Source organism: Thamnophis sirtalis, unplaced genomic scaffold, assembly GCF_051295495.1.
Source record: "Thamnophis sirtalis isolate CommonGarterSnake01/CBP01778 unplaced genomic scaffold, rThaSir2_p1.2 scaffold_15, whole genome shotgun sequence".
NCBI lineage: Eukaryota > Metazoa > Chordata > Lepidosauria > Squamata > Natricidae > Thamnophis > Thamnophis sirtalis.
In genome coordinates, this window is record NW_028261395.1 from 27,131,715 (window position 1) to 27,156,343 (window position 24,629).

A 24,629-nucleotide genomic window follows, 5' to 3' on the forward strand; every position below is an offset into this window, starting at 1 on the left:
GCTGTGTGTCCATTGTTGTTTTGTGTTGTAATGGCCTGGGTGGTGGGTGGGGTTCGTTTGTTGACTAGGGCTGGTTTCCAAATGTCTGGTAGGTGGGAGGTATCGTCACGTTTATTCATGTTGTGGGGGTGTTTCTCTATTTTGATAGCTTCCATAATTATTCTCTTGTTGAAGTGTTCAATTTTGGAGATTAACCTGGTTCCTTCAAAATTAATTTCATGTCCTGTAGCTTTAAGGTGCTGGAAAAGGGAGGAAGTGTTTTCTTTTTTTTTTTACTGCATTCTTGTGTTCTGTGATCTGTGCATTTATTCTCCTGTTCGTTTGTCCTATGTATGTTGCAGGGCAGATTTTGCATGTTATTTCGTAGATTCCTTGGTTTTCTAGCTGGATTTTGTCTTTGGGGTTTCTTAAGATGTTGGCTATTTTTTGGTCAGTGTTCAAGGCTGTCTTGATATTGTTTTTGTGAAGAATTTTGCTGATTTTATCTGTGGTGCCTTTGATGTAAGGGAGGAGGGCAATGCCGTTGCCCTGTTCTGTGTCTCGGGCATTTTTTTGGGGGGGGAGGGTGTTCCCTTTGGATTAGGTGTGTAATTGTTTTTCTTTGGAATCCTTTGGATATTAATACGTTTATGAGAGAGTGTAATTCAGTTTTCAGGTGGTCTTTGTCGGCTACGTGTTTGGTTCTGGAGATGAGGGTCTTGGCTACAGAGTTGATCTGCGCAGGATGGTGATGGGATTGTGCGTTTAAGTAGTGGTTAGTGTGTGGTTTTTTTTTCCGGTAGATGATGTGTCCTAAGGAGCCATTGGTTTTTTTGTAGATTAGGATGTCCAGAAAGGGAAGTTGGTTGTTTGCTTCTATTTCCATAATGAATTGTATTTTGGGGTATATATATAAAATCACGGTGCAATCTTGAAATAGTCTTTCATTTTGTCAAGATCATGTGAAGATCATATTTGTAAACAGAGATTACGGAACCCTAGAATTATCCTACTGCTATGATGAAGTTACTGAATTTTTTTTAAACCACTCCAAACCTAAATGTCTATGGAGATTCCCAATCATCCAGGTCATGGTTGTCAGAAAGGTCTTTTTCCAAAAGGCAACTGGACTTTCTTACCAAAAAAAAGAATAACAATTCTAAAGCTATTATCTTTAAACTCATTATGTCCCAGATATAGCAAGAGCCCCATCTGTAGAAACAGATATCTTTATATAAAGATGGTGTCCACCCTCAAGCTGACCTGGCCAGAGATGCATGCCTCAGGTCGAGGCACATTCGAATATTTATCTTGATCTCTCTGAATAGATAGATGGAACTAGGAGTATCTGGATTAAGAGGAAGCAAAGTATTACTATGGGGCTTAAACAGAGTTTGTGGTACTTAATACATCCTAGAGCAGTGCTGGCGAACCTTAGCATGCACGGGTGGTGGGTTCCAGATCCCGTTCCAACCGTACTGGCGGTGTCCATATGTACAAGTGCATCATACATGCACATGCGCACAGCGCACACATGCGTCTTACTGCTTCAGCATGGCTCCATCATGCTCCAGCTGTTCCACGGAGCGTCGTGCAGGTGCTGTACATGCCATGTGTGCGCGGAAGCGCAGAAGCTTTAAAAGACCGGTGACCTGGGGGGGCAGGTGGGCCCCCCGGAGCACCATACCGGAACGGTAACCGGTGTTCCGGGCAGGTTCCTGTACGCCTGTACCGGCGCATACCGCCTGCAACCCACCACTGGCATGCACGCATTGGAGCACTTCAAACCAGAAGGTGAGATAGTTTCCGGCCCATGCATGCGCACCGCATCTTTTGGTTGCTGATGTGCATGTGTGCGTGAAAAACCAGCTGGCCACTGTGCATGTGCATGCTGGAAACAAGAAGACCAGGAGTGTAGTGCGTGCATGCATGCCAGGACACTTCTCCTCCAGTTTCCGGCACTCCTGTGTGTGTGAAAACCCTCTGGCCTGCGTGCAGGCGCACACTGGAACCAGGAAGAGCAATGGGCGATGGTTCAAGTGGCTAGAGAGATGACTTCAGGAACACCTGACATAGGTTCGTCATCAGGGTCCTAGAGGTTGACTCATTGGTAGTGCTGAAGTGTAGCTATTGATTTGTCCCAGATGAATGGAACATCTTTGCTAAAGTGTTATTGAGACACTGGATTTCCTACATTCCTCTCTTACAGAACTGAAAATATACTTATAGTGTGATTAAGTGAATTTAAAAGAATTGCTCCTTCTCTTGAGAAAAATTACATTCGGAATCTCCCTTTGTACCTTTCAATTAGCTTCTACATTTGACTCAGAACAATCTCCCTACTTGCTACTTAATTTCCTTGCCTTATTTCTAAGTGTCTTTGTTTTTTTATTTTTGTGGGACAACACCCATATACAACTTTTGAAAATTGTGCCATAGGAGTTTTTATTTCCCTCTTAACAAATGTTTTGATTTTAAAATGTTAAAGTATAATCCAAAATTTAACAAATACAGATGAAAAAGATCTAAAAAGAAAGGACTATGGATCATATATTTCTATTCTAGCTGAAGAGAACTAGCTCAAAATCCAAAGGCTTTTGGTCCAATACATGTGCAATGAACTGCAATACATGTGCAATGAACTGTGCAATACATAATTGCTTTTCTCACATTGTGGCACATTATATTCTCTGTAAAGGGTACTGCATAAGGCAGATCACTGTTATTTCTCTCCTCCTGGGACAAGTATAAAATGTGAATTGTAGCTTCTGAGTAAACCCAAATAACAATGACAATAATATTTGCTTGAGAGCTGGCTTTGTGGAACTGCTTGTGATGATATTAGAATAGAATAGAACAGAACAGAATAGAATAGAATTCTTTATTGGCCAAGTATGATTGCATGAACAAGGAATTTGTCTTTGGTGCATATGCTCTCAATGTATATTGTTAGGAATATAATCTAATGGTTGGGTTGGCAATATATAAATCATGTAACAATGTTGTACCTGTTTCTTTAAATCATACTGTAAAATGTGATTGGTTGCTGTTTTCCTCAATTGCCCATAAGAGGGAGCCAGAATGACTGTTAGTTCTCTGTTTCGTTAGATGCTGGGCTGATCTGATCTGAGTGCCGTGAGCTATTGTAAGTTTTGCAACTGCTAGAAAACTTTGAGTACTGACCTGATTATATGATACTGGACTATGTTATTTGGATTATCCCTTAACTGAACAACATTGATGACTTACTGTCTTATCCGTGTATGACTTGGACTGTTTGATGGACTCTGATATCTCTATTTCCATGAAAGTAAAAGCCTATTTAAACTGCAGTGTCTCTGTATGCTGGTTTGTGTGTTCTCCAGCACAACACAACTCTCACAACGCTTTGCTCGCTCTCCCAACGGGGAGCTTACCTAATATATATAAAAAGATAAGATACATTTGTCAAGAATCATAAGATATAACACTTAGTGATAGTCATAGGTTACTAATAAGCAATCAAATTATACTAGGAAACAAATAAAACAATATAAATTATAAAGATACAAGCAACATGGTTATAGTCATAAGTGGGAGGGGATAGGTACTAGGAGGGAAGAGAAGAATAATAGTAATTCAGTCTTAATTGGTAATTCGACAGTGTTGTGAGAATTAGTTGTTTAGCAGAGTGATGGCATTCAGGAAAAAACTGTCCTTGTATCTAGTTAGTCTGGTGTGCAGTGCCTTATAGCATTTTGAGGGTAGGAGTTGAAACAATTTATGTCCAGGATGTGAGGGGTCTGTAGATATTTTCACAGCCCTCTTTGACTCGTGCAGTATACAAGTCCTCAATGGAAAGCAGGTTGGTAACAATGGGTTGGTTTTTTTGTTGTTGTTGGGGTTTTTTTGCAGTTCTAATTATCCATTGAAGTCTGTGTCTGTCTTGTTGAGTTGTAGAGCCAAACCAGACAGTTATGGAGGTGCACGTGACAGACTCAATAATTCCTCTGTAGAACTGAATCAGCAGCTCTTTGGGCAGTTTGAGCATTCTGAGTTGGCACAGAAAGAACATTATTTGTTGTGCTTTTTTGATGACATTATTAACAATGGGATCTTGATAATGAAACATAAATCACAAGTTTTCAGGCGTACATTTCTTTTCAAATCTCTCCTGATGTATTAATCGTTGATAATCCTTCTTAAATGGAGTTCTTAAGCAGAAAATAATTATAATATTCCCTGTGTTTATTTAGAATTGCTGATAACACAGCTGGGATATCTTCCATGCAGAACAATATTCCTGAGCTTTGGCCTTGCTTATGTCAGCTTTCCACATTTTTATAACACCCTTAGACAATATCAATAAGCAATCATGTTTTCTGAAATTTAACTGGAACAAGTGCTACCCAGCCTTAAGCAGTTTTCATGGTTGTGCTATTCAAATGCTACTAGTAAATCAAATTCTGAGGATATGAAATAAGGACTCAGCCAAGGCTGATTCATAGGTAGATGTGAATTATGTGTGTCATGACTGAACTGACTCTAGCAACTTAGAGTATAATTACACTGACCATATTTTCTTGGAAAAAATAAAGGACAAACTTAAAAAAGGAGCAAATCTGTGTCACAAAAAATAGAAGTATTAATAATCATTATAATTTAGAACTTGGTTTTACATAGGAAAATTCATGAGCAAAATCCAGAAAATAATACAAGCATGAATATTCTAATATTCGTATGTATGTGTATGTATGTGTGTAGTATGTATGTATATGTGTGTGTGTGTATATGTGTGTGTGTATACATATATTGATGTGTTATATATATATATATATATATATATAAAACATCGATATATGTAATTTTATTTTTGAAATACAATTCAATTTCCTTATCTTTCATATGAATGAAAAAGACTGCATTGTGATATTTTCATATGGTAAAAGTTAATTAACCAAAATGAAAGACAAAAGTGAGTTTTTGAAAAATAAATACATTGAAATAAATCTTTCTGAAGGGAAGAACTGATCTTTATAATCAGGGACATACGGTCATTGTAAATAACATGTGAACTAGATGAAAATATCAGTATTAGCTTTAAATATAAATATTCTCATATTATGATTAGAATGTAGGGACTTCCATAGGAATAAATGATCATGCGAAGATGGCAAGCAAAGGCAAAATTACAGATATTCCCAGGGGTCTTGATTGTTTTAGCAATACCCCTGGAGGAGGCATCATTACGATTATAATAGATGACTACTAATGTGACCTCATCTAGGTAGTTGATCAGTATATCTCAACACTGTCAGGGTTCCAAGTAACACCCCCAACGAAAGAAGACTCTGAGGCTTGAGTTTCCTCAAAGTTCCATTTTATTAGAGATGTCATATTGGCACATCTGGGAAAACCCGAATCTGAAAGCTTCCAGGTTTTCCTCACCCAAGTGAAAGTTCAAGTCCTAGTCCCGGCCCAGCACCCACATGTCCATCACATGCTCCAATCAGGCACCATCCAAAACTGGAGATGCCTCCAAGTGACACCATTGCAGCTGCAGGGCAAGGTGTCCTTGAGTCTCTGAGAAAGGAAAGTTATTTTGAGTATATCTCACCCATACTCCATATAATCCCCCTCCCATTTTCCCACAGTAGAAAATGTGGCAAGCCTGAAAGCCCAATGTAAAAGATGGCTTCTAGGCAGGGGTGAAATTCAGGTTCTGACTGGTTCTGGAGAACCGGTAGTGGAAATTCTGAGTAGTTTGGAGAACCAGCAAATACACCTCTGGCTGGCCCCAGAGTGGGGTGGAAATGGGGATTTTTCCATTTCTTTCCCCTGCCACATCCACAAAGCCATGCCCACAGAACCGGTAGTAAAAAAAAATGAATTTCACCACTGCTTCCAAGTCTGACAAACATTTGACTACTGGAAGATGTATGGACTTCAACTCCAATAATTCCTTCAGCAGCTCTGAGAGAGACCTAGAGACCTAGGTCCGGTCAAGTCAGTTGACTCTTATCCCGTGCCAATTCCCTTGGCTACTACAAATTTAGTTTATTGTGTGTAGGTAGCACAGAAAAAAAAAAGTATGAATTCTGTTCTGATTCCTGACTTCTTGCTCCTGACAGAAACACTGCTCTAGCCCAAATTTAATACTCATCTATTTAAAGCACTTTGGGGTGGGGTGTGCCATATTTTGCTACTAATGTCTTAGTATGGGGTATTGTTAAGAAATGCAGAAGTAGAAATTACTTAGTTCCATAGTCTCATGAATTAGGCTTCCTCGCTTTTTTTCTTAACATTGATGTGTTTGTAAATTTGCCTGAACAAGCAAAGACTTGAGAACTGAGTTTGCTCAACTTGCTAAGTTTGATTAGGGTTAGGGGGTGGGATCGCTGTTTTATTTTGGTTTGCATTTTGATTTGTAGTTTAGAGTGTAGTGTGAACTCAGATGTATGATTATGATTCAGTGCATTGTTCTATCCTAGGCAATGGACTATTCAATCATCAGATTAAGTCTGTTGTCTGACAGCATCTTCTACATCCAAAATCTTATATTGCTTGTTTGAAAGTTTATTCCACTTTACTTATGTCACTTTGATGATTTGGATAGAGATCATATTGGCAGATTGACTGAGTCTGTTTGGAAGAATCATCCCACACAAAAAGTGAGACCTGTGGGAGAAAAGGGAAAGTAGCTTTTCAGATCTATAGCTTCAGTTTCCTCCTTGGCATCTGTCTTCACAGTTGAAAGACTATTATTTTTTCTTTACTCATTTAGACTTTCTGTTTGATTTAGAATCTTGTGTGAGATTTTAAATTAAGCAGAGATGCAGCTCAGACACAGGTTTTCCATTGCATTCCTTTAGTGCCTAAAAGGTTAAAGGAACAGATTCAAAAATAACAGAGTTGGAAAGGACTTTGGAGCTCAATTAGGAGACTCAGGGGTGAAATGCTACCAGTTCCGGCCAGTTTACCCGAACTGGTAGTAAAAAATGCTACTGTTTGCCGGAACCAGTAGTAAAAAGAAATGCTAAAAAAAGTTCTTTAAAAAAGTTCCGACGATCAGATGTGCAACAGTCAGCTGTGCCTGATTGTCTGTGAGATTTCTGCTTGTTGCAGGGACCATTTTGTGTGAAGTCCAGCTGTTTTTGCATTGTGTGTGAGTCAGTTGTGTAGTTTTTGTGTTATTTTGTGTGATCATTTGTTTTTGAGCTCTCTGTGCCTGTGTGAGGTTCCTGCTTGTTGCAGGGGCCATTTTGTGTGAAGTCCAGCTGCTTTTACATTGTGTGTGAGTCAGTTGTACAGCCATGCCCACTTGGTCACATGACATGACCACCAAACCACACCGCCTGCTCATATGCCCATCAAGCCACGCCCACCCAGTCACATGACCACCAAGCCATGCCCACAGAACTGGTAGGGAAAATGTTTGAATTTCATCACTGAGGAGACTTTATAACTTTCCAGACAAAAGGCTGTCCACCTCTTCTTTAAAAAAAAAAACAAATGAAGAAGAAATGAGAAGTGAAATGGAATTAACAGCATCCTACAGATGAGTGTGAACATAACCTTGAAGAAAGAATGCAAGGGCAGTTACAGAAATATCTGCTGTAGCATTAAAGAGCTGAACTAGAGAGAAAGAAAGTCGAAATTAACCCACTTTGATTTTCTTCTTTATAAGAGGAGAGAGAGAGGGAGAAGGGGAGAGGGGGTAGAGAGAGGGGGGGAAATTGTCAGGTTTTCATAATTCTGTAATTATGCTCTGCAAATAGAAAAGTAGAATTCCAACAGTTGTCATGGAGTCCATTTCTTGGATGGCCTATTCTGAAGAGCTGAAAAGTTTCTCCTCATTCAAGTTGTTTCTTACCTCTTTATAAAGGAATTCACAAATTTTAATAGTCTTGCTCAACCGTACATCACTAAATATATGTCAGTGTTCCAAATAACATCCAAAAGTAAAGCAGAGTCCAAGGCAAAGTATTGCTCAAAGATCCAATTTATTAAGAGAGCCATGTTGGCACATCTGGGAAAACCCAAATCTGAAAACTTCCCAGTTTTCCCCACCTAGTTGAAAGTTCAAGATCTTGCTCCCACACCCACAAGTCCATCACACGGTCCAATCTCCCACTGCCATGCACACAGTTTTACCCATCCGATTCCAGTCAGGAGCAGAGACAAAGGATGACCTTGGCTTTCTAGAAAGAATTTTGTTATGGCTACATAGTATGTAACTCCTTACAATCCCCCCTCCCATTTTTCCACAATAGAAAATGCATAGGAGAATAATAGAAAGTGTGGCAGGCCAAAGATCCAAAAGAAAAGATGGCTGCAGACCTGACAATGTAACTTTTCAAAAATAGTTTTCAACAGGTGAGGAACCTGGCAGAAAAATACATTGGCCATCAAAATTCCACGTATAATTGATTCAACTTCAACTTGTAACAAATATTAATCTCATGAATTGAGCACAGAAATTAGATACACATTTCCACTCAAGTATGCTGATAGTTATAGAAAATTCCTTCATCATATATTAGTTATTTTCATTTATCCTCTATTTATTTACCAGGATTTTCTTACATATAAGGGTGATGAATTAGCAAAATACATTTTTTAAAACATGATATGTTTATTTTAAGCTTAAGAATCCTATATAAAATATATTCAAATTTAAGCAATACAGCCAAAAGACAAACAGAAGTAGATGCAAGCATTTCGTATTGACTCATCAGTGCCTACATTACAGTAACATGGTTAAAACCAACCTCAAATACTTTTTGCTCCACTTGTAGCTTTTGTATCAGTTGTGAGGTTAGTGAATGAATGAATTTCAACACATTTATAGTTTGTCATATCACATATATATATATAAAATTTCACTGGACTAGTATTTCAGAGATATTTTTACTGAGTCCCTCAACATTTCAATGATAAGGTTTATCCCTGCCTTCTACTCTGTAAGCTATTATTTCTTGGCACCACCAGAACATGTCTACAAGTCTTGGAAGAAGAAATAAAAATATCATTATTTTGAGAAGTTCGAAATTACTTCTAAAGAAATGTGAATATTTAAAACAATTAGTCCCTTTTAATAATTTAAACCAGAGGTAGTCAACCTGGTCCCTACTGCCCACTAGTGGACGTTCCAACTTTCATGGTGGGTGGTAGGGGTTTGCTGTAACTCTGCTTTATAAATTTTATAAAGTAAAGTTACTTCCCTACTTTATAAACCACAATTACTGTGGAACCGGTGGGCGGTTAGAAAATTTTACTACTAACAGAGATACAAAAGTGGGCAGTAGGTATAAAAAGGTTGTCTACCCCTGATTTAAACAATACATCCAAAAGACAAGAAGTAGATGCAAGCATTTCATATTAACTCATCAGTACCTACATTATAATACCATGGTTAAAACCAGCCTCAAATATAAGATCTAGCGAGAGCATTAATTAAGCCTATAATGTATGCAGGAAATCAACCAATGGCAAGCCTTACACCTACAGAAGGCATAGATTGACATAAAGCTGTTTCAGCACACATAAGGGCTGCTTCAAACGGTTAATGGCAACCCCCTCAGCACCTAATTAATTAATGCTTAATTAATTAATTAATTAAACAATTAGTTTGTCTATTTTACAATATTTTCAATACGATTCTCTTTGAATTCTTTTTAAATTCTAACCTCCATTTTTGTTACTTAACCATTGGTAAAATATATCCCATGTTAAAAAGTATTCTGTTTCTACCTTTTCTTTTAACTTAAGTATCAATCTATCCATCTCAGCACTTGCTAATTTTTTTTATTCCACTTTCACCTGTTGGGACCTCTTAATTTTTCCATTGTTGTGCAAACCCTATTCTTGCTGCTGTGACTACATGCAACATTAAATATGCATTCCCTTTATTATACTGTTCTGGTAGCAGTGACGTGCGGTGACGGTTACCGTTGGTGAGGCAAGACCACAGCAGCGGCGAGAAGCAACGTCCCCGGCACTGTGTCCGACAGGCGCCTCGCATTTATGGCGGACATAAACGCGAGACGCCTGTCGGACACAGTGGCGGGGTTGTTGCTTCTTGCCGCCGTCGCGCTCCACTGCCTTGCACCCCGCCTCCTCCGATGAACAATCCTGCTGCCTCGGCCTGCAGCCAGCCCACCCACCCCTCGCCCGACCTGCTCCCTGGGTGTCCCGGCTCCATCTGAGATGCTTCTCGCCACCGTCGCGCTCCACCGCCTTGCCTCCGCCTCCTCTGACAAACAATCCTGATGCCCCGGCCTGCAGCCAGCCCAGCACCGAGCCTGGACTCACCGCTCTTCTCCTCCTCCTCCTCCTCGTCCCCGCTCGGTGCTGGGCTGGCTGCAGGCCGGGGCATCAGGATTCTTTGTCGGAGGAGGCGGGGGCAAGGCGGTGGAATGCGATGGTGGCGAGAAGCATCTCAGATGGAGCCGGGACACCCGGAAGTCAAGCCGGCACTTCGGCATGCCTTTAAGTGCCGGCTTGTCTTCCGGGTGTCCTGGCTCCATCTGAGATGCTTCTCGCCACCGTCGCGTTCCACCGCCTTGCCCCCTCCCACCTCCTCATACGGACAGTCACAATCCTGCAGCCAGCCCGCCCGACCTGCTCCCTGCCTGGACTCACCGCTCTCCTCGTCCCCGCTCGGTGCTGGGCTTTAAAGGGGTCTCCCCTCCCCAGCCAGCCACCCCACCTAGCCAATTCCTCCCCCCACCACCACTGTGTCCAACAGGCCAGGTGTCTCGTGTTTATGGCGGACATAAATGCGAGATGCCTGGCCTGTTGAAACACAGTGGCGAGAACGTCCCTGCCGCTTCCGTGCTCTGCCGCCACGCCCCCTGCCTCCTCCAACCCCACCGCTGTGAAGAAAGAAAAAAAACACACACACACAAACCTCACAATAAAAAATTAATTTTTTTATTAAATACAAATTACAAATTAAATTACAATAAATTTGAACACCCCCCCTCCCTCCGTCTGATCCACCTTTTCCAGCTGTGGAAACTCTCTCAACTCTCCTCTTGTCCGGCCAACGTAAGCGTGCTCAACGTAAGCTCATAAGGCATGATTCGCTGCTCCCCGATCAGGAGGCGGGAGAATCAGTGCCTCTTTTGCATATGAAAGTGTTCGCTTGTTAACTCCGCCTTAACTTTTAAAAGGCGAACAATTCCTTAGGCAAAAGAGGCTCCGAGTTCTCTCGCCTCCTCCCATAGTTAACACTGAGAGCAGACACCAAGCCACTGTGACTTTGAATCTGGCAGCAACTATCCTGGCTTTAATTATTTTAAAAAAAATATTTAAAATTCTTCCTTTCCCTCAGGAGACTGGTGAGGCCCCGCCTCCCCTGCCTCTAGTGACTGCACGTCCCTGTCTGGTAGTATTCCCAGCAGAAATATTTCTGGTTTCTTTTTTATACATCTTGCACATATGACACGGTGTGGGATATAAAACACATGATTGCAAGCGCTAGCCTGACTTTTCACCCCTTCCCCATCCTGGGCACATAGGTGGGTTTCACAGAAGTCTACCACCAGTTCGCCCCGCACGCACTCACTTCATGAGGGTGCACGCTTTCCACGTATGTGTGCGGACTTCTGCACATGTGCTTTGATCACATGTGTGGTTTGTATGCATGTGCATGACTTCAAAAATGTGGTTAAATAGGACGATAGAGCCAGGGTGGGTTATGGTTAGTGTTAGTGTTAGGTCGCCGCTACTGGTTCACCTGAACCAGTCTGAACCCGCTGAATACCACCTCTGCCTGAACACCTCTGCTCCAAAACCTATTCATAGTCTCCGATAATACTAAGCTCTTTTCATTGTGGATTATTTAGGACTCCTGCAGAAAGTTTGTCCCAGAGACAGATAATAATAAAAGTTGCAGTTATACTAGCATATGAAAAAGCTGCTTCAGATTTAGTCATCTCATATATATTGAAAAGCAAGCAGATCAAACATGCGAATAATATTTCCATTTTGTTTTTAAAGACTCACATTGCATTCTTTATGAATGATCCATAATATGTCCACTTAAAATATATACATATTGTAAAGAATAGTTAAGTATCCTTTAAAAATATAAGTCCTACATACTTTCAAATGTAATGAAAAATAAAAAATGTATACACGCTGTTGTTTATACCTCTTATTTCAATGAATTGATGCCATTTGAATTTCATTGCTATTGGAAGGTATTGTGGCCAACATTTGGTAAATAAAAAACATAAGAATCACTGCATAAAACATCCCAATTTTTTTTTAAAAAAGTTCTTTTTTATATGTGGTAAGTAATCTTGTACTAATGTGTTTTTGAATTTCCACTAAGTGGCATATGCAAAATGTGTGAAAGCTGCATTCAAACATTGTTTAACGCTTATGAAAACAAATACATTGCTTTGTTCTTCAGCACTTAGAAAGGAAATTTACAATTGAGTAGGCACAAAATAGTGTAATCAAATTAGTTCCCTGTTAGCTCAAAATATGGCACTTCTTCATGGGTAATCTTTCCATACAAGTAAAATTATACAATTACACAATGAAACTTTTTATTGTGGCCTTTAGGGCAGAGAATAAAACAAAACTATAATAAAAATCTATACACTTGTAATTATTAATAAAGCTAAAAAATAGACTTAAAATGCAATAACACTACATAAAAATAAATTAATATAGTAATAATTTAGTATATAGTATATAATTTATAATAGTAATAACTTGGGGTAAGAGGCAAAATGGCAACGTATTAACATGACCCTGCATGAACTCTTGCTGCTTCATTTTACTGCTGTTTAAAACTTACTGTAGTGAGGTGATGGCATCTCTTATACTCTATATGTGTAACTTCCTGGGAGAGAAAAAGAGAAAGGAATTAGACCAAGAAAAGAGAGAAGAGGTAAGGAGAGAAGGGGAGAGGAGGAGAGGGGAAAGGATAGGAGGGAAGGAGAAACAAAGGGGAGGGGGATTTTCTGACTCAGAAGAATAGAAAAAAGGAACAGAATCCCAAAGGCACCATTGGTTCACAGAATTCTTCCAAGATAGCCATACAATTAAAAAAAATCAATTTTTCTATTTCTGTTTTGAAAAATAAAACAGCAATAAAAATGGCAGCAGAACATGACGAGTGCTTTGAAGATTAATAATAAACCCTTATTGAGGCTTGAGGACGATGCCCAATTATGAGACGTCTTTTTGTTATGGGAACAGTTCCTCTCTTTCTCCAGCATCTGCAGTGGCGACCTTGATGGTCGCCAAGCTCTCACAATCTCCACATATATTCACAGCATTCTATCTCCCCCTTCCTTCCCCACAGTTCATTGGCAAGTTGAAAAGCATTAAAGTTTGAAAGAAGCGAAGCGGTTCAATCTTGACAGGATGGCTCAGGAGGTCACAAGTTTATAATCAGGGATTGTGATTGTGAAGTGGGAAAGTAAGTGTGTGTCTGAAGGAAGGGGTACCCTAACATCATTCCTGGGAATCTGGATTTTGTATTGATTTTGGGTAAGGTGAATTTGGTGGTGATAATTGTATTTATTGTTTTCATTCTTTAGTTTTCTATAATCCTGCCTGCTTGCTGCCATCTTTCTTTCCCAGTCACTGATACCATATCATTTAATTATTTATAGACATATTGCTTTGATGTTGCATTTTGAGATGTTTGAGATTTTGGATAACTTTATGATGAAGTATGCATTTTATTCCCTGTTGGGAAAGCTGAAGAGAGCACAGATTACCCCATCTGAAAAAAAAATCTTTTGACTTTCACAGAGGGCCTCAGGGTGTATCCTTGTGGTTATTTGTAAACTGATCCTGTGGATTGAGAAGATCTGAGAACAGTGGTGGTGTTGAAGTGACTTAATTCATGCTATATCAGGCTCAGAAACCTTCAGTGTATGTTATCTTCTCCATTACTCATCTACTGATGAGAACAGGTTCAAAATCTGATGGGGACAGAGTAAAAACACTGTCTCCAGATTCTTCTCTTCATTTATTCAGACAGAAAACGGGTTGAGACCAGACCTGTCTTCATTTCCAAAAGCATGTGCAGATCTCCAATTGTATGTGCTAGGACAGCAGTCCCCAAACTTGTGGCTTGGCGGCCTGGCAGCCTGGCTGGAGAAGGGGGAGAAGGGAACTGGGTTGTGTAAGCGGTGGGCTGGTGGGTGCATGCATGCAAATCAGGTTTCTATACCCATAAATATATTGCAATACCATAATGATAAAATGTTTGATAATATCAGCATACAAACCTTGTACAATTATGAGAAATGTAACACATGTTATTATTACTGTACTGTAAATCTCTAAAATGCTGCGGAATAAAGAATATTCATGCTTCTTAGATAGTGGAAGAAGCCTAGAACAACCTCTTCAATTCCTTTTGGGACTAAATGTGGTTAAGTGCTAATAAAAAATGCCCCAAAGAAATAATCCACAGACGAGATATCTTCCATGCAGTGATGGGATTTGGCTGGTTCGGGAGAACCAATTGTTAAATTGCTGGCTGGCCATGCCACTTCCTGCCCCGCCCCTTCCAGGAGTCCCCACGTGCCCTGTTTTGGCTCCCAGGGAAGTGGAGAGAAGCCTATTAAGCCCAAAACAGGGCACGGGCAGGTGGTGCCCCCCCACGGCCCATTTTTGCTCCCAAGAGACTACAGGGAGCCCTACTAGGCCCAAAATGGGGCACAGGGGTGGTGATGTGCCCCCCATGGCCTGTTTCTGCTCCTTGGGGGGTGCAGGAGGCCGACTGCTGCCTGTCACACCCCCTGGCCATGGCCATGCCCCACACAGCCAGTCATTAGGGGCAGAGAACTGGTTGTTAAATTATTTGAATCCCATCACTGCTTCCATGGCAGAATTGAATGATAATGTGATATTTCTTTTCCAGAGCCCAGAGGAGTTAGAAGATGTATCTGACCTTGAAGAAGACCATGATGCTCATAGTCGCACCAGTATTCAGACAGAAGGAAAAACTGATAGGGTAAGTATGGAAAAAAAAAAACTAAACAGAATTCCAATATATTACTATCTTCTTCCACCAGCTTCAGCATAACATATTGTTACAGCAAAATAGATGCATAATGAACAGGAAAAGACTGAAAGTCTAAATACTAAACATTTAATTAAATTTGCCCGCTCAAAATACAGAACTGTTCTATTCCATGAGTTTTACTTTGACTAGCCTGCCTAAAAAAATGAATATTACTATTAAGGAGCTTCATATCCTGCAACAAATTTAAATGAGTTTGAAATGATTTTAATATTAGAAGTGCATATCAGTGGGAAGGAAGAAGTTTGTTTGATGTGGATTTTTAAGGAGACTGATAAACTTGCATTCTCTGAATTAACTTTTCTGCAATGCAGAAAATATGTACATCAGGAAAAGTTGCATTAATAATCAACAAATTATTATATTAAAGTTGCAACTCACATATAGATAGATAGATAGATAGATAGATAGATAGATAGATGATAGATAGATAGATAGATAGATAGATAGATAGATGATAGATAGATAGATAGATAGATAGATAGATAGATAGATAGATAGATAGATAGATCGATCGATCAGAGATGTCAAAGGCAAGGCCCATGGGTCAGATCCGTGCTCTGCCCCCAAGCTCCTTTTTTGCTGGCAGAGGAGTACAGGAGGCCATGACAACTGAAAGAGCACTCGGGCCACCACAAGCACTAGTGACATCAAGCTGGCCACCCCCACCCTCCCAAGGTCAAACACATCCCTGATGCGGTCCTCAATGAAATCAAGTTTGACACCTCTGATATACGCAGACAATCAGATGCGCGCACATGCTTGGGCGCACATACACACACAATGTCATGCATAATCTCAGATTACTGAGAACAGGAAGGGTATCTTGCAGATAGCCTGAATAAGCTAGGTTTTCTATTCTTAAATGGTCTGTCTAGACCCTCTGTGGCCTGGCTATCGAACAAGTCCAACAATTGGCAGCATTATATCTATCGATGGAGGTACAGATTTCTCCTCAAGTTCAGCACTTTAGAAGCCTAGTGTTGGTCTGTTTCATATCATAAGTCTTTCCAACGTTCAGCAAATTATTTGGCTGTTGTTGTTGTTTCTTTTTTGGCAACTCAGAGCCTACCTACTGTTTCTGCTCTTCAGCTTTCCAACCGACTAATTTCTCCACAGAGTGTTATAACTAATTCCTCCCCAATTCCTCCATTCATACTCCACAATACTTACACGGAATTTATTATATGTATTTATGTACTGTGTTTCACCAAAAATAAGACAGGGCCTTATTTTCTTTTGACCCCCGAAATAAGCACTTGGCCTTATTTTCAGGGAGGTCTTATTATTTTTGAGGTGCAGGAGGCAGCGAGTGTGATCACCACATGGCTGCTGCTGTGTTGCAATATTTTCAGGGAGGGCTTATTTTTTGGGGAGAGCTTATTTTTAGCGCATGCGCTCAAAAGCCCAATCGGGCTTATTATCCGGGAAGGTCTTATTTTTGGGGAAACAGGGTATATTCAAATAATATGGGTTGCATGATAATAATTATCAGTGAGTTCTTGCGATTATAGAAATGAGAGTCAGTCAAATGCTTCTGGCTGAGCTGCTAAGTTTCCATCTGCACCAAAGTCCTTGAAAAGATATCCCTTTTTAAAGACTTATTTTTTTAGGTTTTATATCATCACTACAGCGTCTTGTTTGCATTTGGTCATTGCTTCTGTGATTTTTCACCGTGTTAGCATCACCAAATCAATCTGATTTGGTTTGAGGAATTCACCACAGTGCATAGTGCTGGCAATTCCAGGAGAGAAAAAATCTTCTTTATTCTTTAACATATTCTTTAATATGTTCTTTATTCATTTGACTTTGATATCTAGAATAGATGGCATAGAATTGATACTGGGGAAAACAGGAAAGAAGTCTGTTTCAGTAAAAATTCATGCCTCCTGCAGTATTATAATAAAACACAAACTACATTGAAAGAAAGGAATAAGGGCAGAATAAGACTGCATAATTTCCCTGAAGGGGAATTTCTGATCTCTTAGTGCTACAGGATAGCTGAAAATCTCTCTGTGAAATAAGAGACCCTCCTTCAGGAAAACAGTACAGTTCTTGGCCATTTGATCTCAGAGCTCAAGACAGGCAAAAAGTGAGATGATTCTTTAAAGTCTTCCTAAAGCCTTTTGATGTTTTAAAGCTTCCTGTCTTTGTTCCTGTAATATCCATGGGCAAAACTAGACATACGTAAATCCTTTCTCCAGATGCAAAGCGGAAAGGGAGAAAATGAATCCCGATCCTGATTTTTGAGGGACGGAACATGTTCAAATAAAGAATAAATATTTGTTTTCGTAGATTTTCACAGGTGTAGGTATACTGGTCTTGTATTTCCCATGTAAGATTGAGATTCAATCTTGAGATTCTCAATCTTACATGGGAAAAGACCCGAATACAACAAGACCAGTGTGTGTGTGTGTGTGTGTGTGTGTGTGTGTGTGTGTGTGTGTGTGTGTGTATGCGTGTGTGTGTATGCGTGTGTGTGTGTGTGTGTGTGTGTGTGTGTGTAAAAGAGCAAAAGAAAGAACTGCTTTTTGTTCTGCAAACATGAATCTTTGTAAAGTGAATCATTTTACTTCAGACTTCCCTAACTTAGCAGGTAGAATTTCTTTGTTGGCCATAGATAAATGGGAGTCTTTTAAATAGTTTCTAAAGAAACTTCTTCCTAAAAGTTGTCCTAATTGACTTGTGACTGCGCTTGGAATTAGGCTATTCAGGCTGCAGATCAGGGGTGAAATTCAACAGATTCGGACAGGTTCTATAGAACTGGTGGTGGTGATTATGCGCAGTTTGGAGAACTGGTAAATCACGCCACTGTCTAGCCCTTCCCCTCTCCACCCCTCCAACTCACTCCTTTTTGCACCTCGCCTGCCTAGATTCATGCTCGAGTTATAGCTGCTGCTGCTCCCTGATTCCTTTGCATGCCTCGACCATGCAGCCCAGCTGATCTCTGCCTGGTGAGTCTTTCGCTTCTCGCCCACGGTTTTTCTCCTCCACAGCAGCAGGGTCCAGACTGTCCACGGGAATCATTCCTGAATCCTGCCCTCGTGCAGTGAATTCCGGCAGGCTGGATGCAGGTATGAAGGGCCTAGTTCCACAGTGCTTCCTCATTGGCCATGCCCACTCAGTCACATGACCCCACCGCCAAGCCCTGCCCACAGAACCGGTAGGGAAAAAATTTGAATTTCACTCCTGCTGCAGATAGAATGAAATCACCTTCATCATTTAACTATCCCATAATCCCTTGTGGGGTGGAGTCTGGGCAATTGAATGGAGCTAGCAGAGTATTTAATGGCCGGATGCCCTTCGTGTCACCAATGTGGAGTTTTGTTCAGCAGATATATTCTCACTGCGCCCAGAGAGAAAAATATCTGCCTCTACCTAGGATCAAACTCACAGCCTCCTGTTTGTGAGGTGAGAGTTCCATCTTTAGGCCACGCCACCACTCTTGAAGATAGAATGACATACCAGAACTAAAATAAAAACATTTTAATCTGACCTGAAAGTCCTTTGATAAACAATGTAATTCAACCAGGGGTGGGATTCAGCCAGTTCGCGCTGGTGAACTGGATGTTAATTTTGCATCCAGTTCACTGAACCGGTTGTTGCAAGGACCAATTGTCTGAAAATGGGTCTATTTCCAGCCTCTGGAGCTTGGGGGAGGCCGTTTTCACCTTCCCAGAGTCTCAAGGAAAATCTCCTCAGGCTGTGTACGGCAAAAAGCCACCACCACCACTGTGGTGCAGGAGGCCACGCCCACCATGGCCACGCCCACCCAGCAACCAGGTTGCTAACATTTTTCAGTCCTACCCCTGAATTCAACCATATGGATGTATCATCCTAATTGGCTTTATTTAGCTTCTATAATTCCTGAGTATATTTTTGATAATGAATATAAGAAAAAAATAATGGTGAAATATAGTGTGATGCAGTTTAGGTCATCCAGGATTAGTACAGAAAATTATCAGAAAACTCAGCATCAAAAAGAAAAACACAATGTTAGCACTCCTTCAACAATTATCCCTAGACATTTGGTTGATTGGTTTAATGTGTTTGCATTAGATCATGACAGAAATATTTAAAAAACCTGTATAATAATGTTGTGTCCAATATAATGCAACTACAACTCCTTAGGAAACCTACAGGGACTTTATGTTATTTATATAAACCTTTATGATCATAAATTATATCTTGTGTCCAATAGAATGCAACTGCCACAACTCTTTAAGAAATCTACAGAGATATCATGTTATTTATATAAACTCTTGGGATCACAGAATGTATCTTAGTTAATATACAACAGCTAACTGGCTTGGTATCCTCTCAAGTAGTTAATAGTACTTTCTAATTTTAACCCCACATAGAATAAAACTGAAGATGGATCATAATTATTTATGAGAATTTTTCACTGCTCCAAATCATGTTCATATATTAATGGGAGAGTAAAATGCTTTCAGGCTAAAACTGTAGCTGTATTTATGGAATAAAGGCACTTAATCATGCTTATTTGTATCTTGGGGCATTTTGAATCCAAATCCAACCTCTTATACTTTGTTTTTATATATTAACACTAGCTGAGACCTTTTATAAGAAAAATGATCAGATAGCAAAAATCAGAAGACTTGCTAAGCTCTTTGGCTTTCAAACAGAAACTATATTGGCACACTGAAATATTTATTGTAAAAACATTCAATCCTAACTCATTATATTAATATGAGCCACGGTGGTGCAGTGATTAGAGTGCAGTACTGCAGCCTACTTCTGATGACTGCCGGCTGCCTGCAATTTGGCAGTTCAAATCTCACCAGGCTCAAGATTAACTCAGCTTTCCAACCTTCCCAGGTGGGTAAAATGAGGACCCAGATTGTTAGGGGCAAGAGGCTGACTCTGTGAACCGCTTAGAGAGGTCTGTAAAGCACTGTAAAGCGGTATATGTCTAAATGCTATTGCTATTGGGATCGTTAAATAAGCACCTTGCAAGTCACAAACATTCATTTGGGATGCAAACTATGGCTTAGAAGACCCTTTTCATCTGGAGAACCTCAAGCGGCACCCAAGGTGGAAGGAATGTAAAAGCAAATCAAGATGTCAGTCATGATCACACAAAGTCCTGTGTGTCATATATGTGATATGTCATCCATATGATGCACATAAAAAAGAGAGAATATATCTTTATATTTAAAAAAATAAGGTTGCAAATGGGGATGGTGCATGGATTCTTTTTTCACATTGTCACCTAGAAATATTTTTAAAGTTGCTAACTCTCAGGTAGACATGGGACCTTGTCTTTTAAATGGGATATTAGCTGTCAGCTTCAAGTGACAATACAGTCTCATGTTTGATGAGGCAATGCAGTTGCTTCCTCTTCTCCAAATACATCCACAAACTCTGAATACTTTTCTGGACTCAACACATGATGCTGGAGACAGAGATGGATAAGAGTGGGAGGCTTGCAAATGCGTCTGTTACAGTGTGAGTTTTTCCCCCTTGCTCTCAATGAAAATCTGGATCACAAGTTTGCAGACAATCAATGCTTAGCACAATAAGGACATCTGAGTAAGCTGTGACATACAGTATCAAGAATGTATAATTATTTATTGTCAATAGCAAGAGAATTGTGTGTCATAAAACAGAACCAATTCAAAGTGCTTGTCTCTTGATTATTTATGCTAGCATAGGCTTCTCTAACAAATGTGTATGAGGAAATTAATTTGTTGCATTGTGGCCTCATCCTTGAATTTAAAAGAGTAGAGAGTTTGTTGTGGCCTGTAAGGCCCCTCCAACAGCCAAATCAGAGGAGGAGGTGGTGTGGGAGTCAGGGACAGCATCAAGGTAACCTGAGAGCTCCAAGGGAGAGGAGAGAGGAGAGCTGGCGAAGAGAGAGAAAGAGGCGGAGCATGGGCTGTCCATCAGCCCTCAGATGGAGAGTCAACAGCCCCCAGATCTGGAGGTGGCTGTTGAGGAAGAGGAGGAACATCTGGGTCTAGTGCCTGATGTGCCGATGCGCAGAAGGCAGAGGAGAGGAGAGCAGTGGAAATCTATGGGCTGGTCCTTGGAAAGGAAGAGCCACTGCTGCTGGTGAAGCCCCACCCTAGCTCTGGGGATAAAAGGCAGGTGGTGGAGACAAATAGATGTGGCAGACAAGAGCCGAGGTGGCGCAGTGGTTAAATGCAGCACTGCAGGCTACTTCAGCTGACTGTAGTTCTGCAGTTCGGCTGTTCAAATCTCACCGGCTCAGGGTTGACTCAGCCTTCCATCCTTCCGAGGCGGGTAAAATGAGGATCCGGATTGTTGTTGGGGGCAATATGCTGACTCTGTAAACCGCTTAGAGAGGGCTGAAAGCCCTATGAAGCGGTATATAAGTCTAACTGCTATTGCTATTGCTATTCATCTTCCAGCCGTACGGACTTGTTAGCCTGCAGTGAGAGAGAAACTTTTTGCTTGGCCTGCCAGCACTCCTAATTAAAGGAATCTTTGACTTCACTTCTCAGGGTTTGTCGTGTTTGGGGAGCTGGGTCAGAACAGACTTATGCTTTAAAAGCTTGTTGTTTGCTGTCTGAGCTCTTCTTAATTGTCTGACGATTCTTCTGCTGAGTTGTGCAGAGGAAAACCTGGAAAGTTTCTTAATGACAAGGCTTTGGAGGGGTTCAGATACTTGTTTGCCATATGTCCGCAGTCTCACAGGTGCTGCACTCTGTGGTTGAGTCAGAAATCTATACTTTAGTTGTGCCAATCTTGATTTATTGTCCCAGTGATCCACAACAGGAAAATCAACTGAAGTCTGTTTCTGTTGAGGATTGGGGTCTTTGTAAATATCCTGCTTGCATGGCTTCTCCACCTGGTGTCCAAGTAAGACACAGGGGGAGGCAGTTAGAGGTGGGTTCCTACCGGTTCAGATTGGTTCAGTCACATAAGTAGTAACTTGGCCTGCCACGCTCCCAAACCAGTTCTATTGTCAGCGGTGCCATCTTGATTTTCCTTTCTGAGCATGTGCAGAACAATCCTCTTTGCAAAAATGTAATGTTTTCCCCTTTTCTAAGGTTGTGCGCATGCACTGACATTTTTAGGTACAAATGCGCATGTGCAGGGAGTGTGTGCTTGCCGTGCTCAAAAGTGAAGCAAGAGCGTGCACACAAAACCTTTTGTGTGCCGAACTGGCAGTAATGCTGGCAGCAACCCACCCCTGGAGGCAGTGCTGGAAAGTGGCTGTAAAACCTTAATATTTCTTCTGTGCCTCACCTTTTCCAGTTCTCCATCAAAATTCATATATATAGTTGGAAAGGTTCCTTCAGATTTGCTGGTGTGCCTTGTCTCTCTGACCCATTTCTCAAGTTCATCGGTAAGTCCTTCCTAAAAATCTGAGCAAGATCATTCTGTCTGGCACTTAATTGAAAATCCAATAAGTACTCATGAACTCTGTGGTTACTCTGTTTCAGCTTGCAAACCTCTCAAGCTGCTGCTGCTTCCCCAACCAAATCATTAACTGTACCTCTAAATCTTTGCATGAAGTTCTGGTAATTGTTCAGTAATGGATCACTGCCCTCAATGAAGGGCATGGCTTATTTGGCTGTTCCTTCTTTCAGCAGACTCAGAATAAAAGCCACTTTGGCTTTAGAAATCCTGCTGTATGATCCCCCATGAACAGTTCACAGTGAGTAGCAAAAGTCAGCAATCGATCCTGGGTTCCTCCAAACTTTTTTTTGACAAACTCCCATGAAAGGAAAGACATATTGATTGGGATGCAGGCTGCTGAATTGTTGGCTGAAGTAGACTAGAATAGAATAACGAAGTTGGAAGGGACCTTGGAGATCTTCTAGTCCAACCCCCTACTTAAGCAGGAAACCCTAAACCACTTCTGACAAATAGCTATCCAACATCTTCTTAAAAACTACCAGTGCTGGAGCATTCACAACTTCTGGAGGCAAATTGTTCCACTGATTAATTGTTCTAACTGTCAGGAAATTTCTCCTTACTTCTAAGTTGTTTCTCTCCTTGATTGATTTCCACTCGTTGCTTTTTGTCCTGCCCTCAGGTGCTTTGGAGAATAGCTTGACTCCCTCTTCTTTGTGGCAACCCCTGAGACATTGGAACACTGCTATCATGTCACCCCTAGTCCTTCTTTTCATTAAACTAGACATACCCAGTTCCTGCAACTGTTCTTCATATGTTTTAGCCTCCAGTCCCCTAATCATCTTTGTTGCTCTTCTCTGCACTCTTTCTAGAGTCTCAACATCTTTTTTTTATATCGTGGCGACCAAAACTGGATGGATCAAGGCATTATAAAGTAACCCTAGTCCCAAATGCTGCTTAGCTGTAGCATGACATTTTACAGGTTATTTCTATATCCTTTTTGCTGTTAATGTTGTAACTGTACCTGAACAAGTTTTTCTGCAGGCAGAATGATGCCCTGAGGAACTGATGCCATTTCCATGAACAAAGACAAGCTCTTTTATTAAAGAGTACTGTAGTGAAGCTTTCAAAATTGGGATAAGCTATGTCAGGAAAAAACACTGTAAAAATTATTGGAAGTCTATTATTATAAAGTATAATATAACAGAATCTTGAAAGTCTGCCAAATTTGTCCACTCTTCTGTCAAAGAGAATTAAGACAGAATTGTGTTTCTTTCTCACCCTCTCTCCTTTTCCAGGGGTAAACTGATGTTTGTTTAATTGCTGTTACATTCTGACTTCTCCAGAGATGGTCACAGCCACCACATTGGTTTTAAAAAAAAAAAAATCACATGGGGGTCAGTGGAGCTTAAATGGATAGTGGAGTGCTTTGAAGACCCCCCTCTCTCCTACGTTTTCCCACCTGTGATGATATTCTGGAAATGTTACATTGTAGGTAGACTTCTGATCTTTTCTGCCAGGTTCTGAGGATAAACTTATTATTGCTTGCTGTTAGTTGCAAAGTCGTGTTCGACCCATTGTGACCCCATGGACAATGTTCCTCCAGGCATTTTTGTCCTCTACCATCCTCTGGAGTCCATTTAAGCTCACTCCGACTGCTTCGGTGATCCCATCTAGCCACCTCATTCTCTGTCATCCTCTTCTTCTTTTGTCCTCCAACATTCCCAGCATTAGGCTCTTCTCCAGTGAGTCCTTCCTTTTCATTAGATGGCCAAAGTATTTGAGTTTTCTCTTCAGGATCTGGCCTTCTACAGGTGAAATTCAAAAAATTAGAATATCGTGCAAAAGTTCATTTATTTCAGTAATGCAACTTAAAAGGTGAAACTAATATATGAGATAGACTCATTACATGCAAAGCAAGATAGTTCAAGCCATGATTTGTCATAATTGTGATGATTATGGCTTACTGGTCATGAAAACCCCAAATCCACAATCTCAGAAAATTAGAATATTCCATGCAATCAATAAAACAAGGATTGTACATAGAACAATATTGGACCTCTGAAACGTATAAGCATGCATATGTACTCAGTACTTGGTTTGGGCCCCTTTTGCAGCAATTACTGCCTCAATGCGGTGTGGCATGGAAACTATCAGCCTGTGGCATTGCTGAGGTGTTATGGAAGACCAGGATGCTTCAATAGTGGCCTTCTGCTCTTCTGCATTGTTCAGTCTTATGTCTCTCATCTTTCTCTCGGCA

At 40.7% G+C, this 24,629-nt stretch overlaps 1 protein-coding gene across 2 annotated transcripts in view; it reads left to right on the plus strand.

Annotated features, from left to right (window-relative positions):
- The window catches only part of CTNNA3 (catenin alpha 3), an 869,421-nt gene that overhangs the window by 741,544 nt on the left and 103,248 nt on the right, over positions 1-24,629 (plus strand). For both annotated transcript variants that reach the window (XM_087702521.1, XM_087702520.1), the window contains one exon: positions 14,861-14,953. In XM_087702521.1, the coding sequence (XP_087558647.1) occupies positions 14,861-14,953 (93 nt within the window). The remainder of the gene's footprint in view (positions 1-14,860; positions 14,954-24,629) is intronic.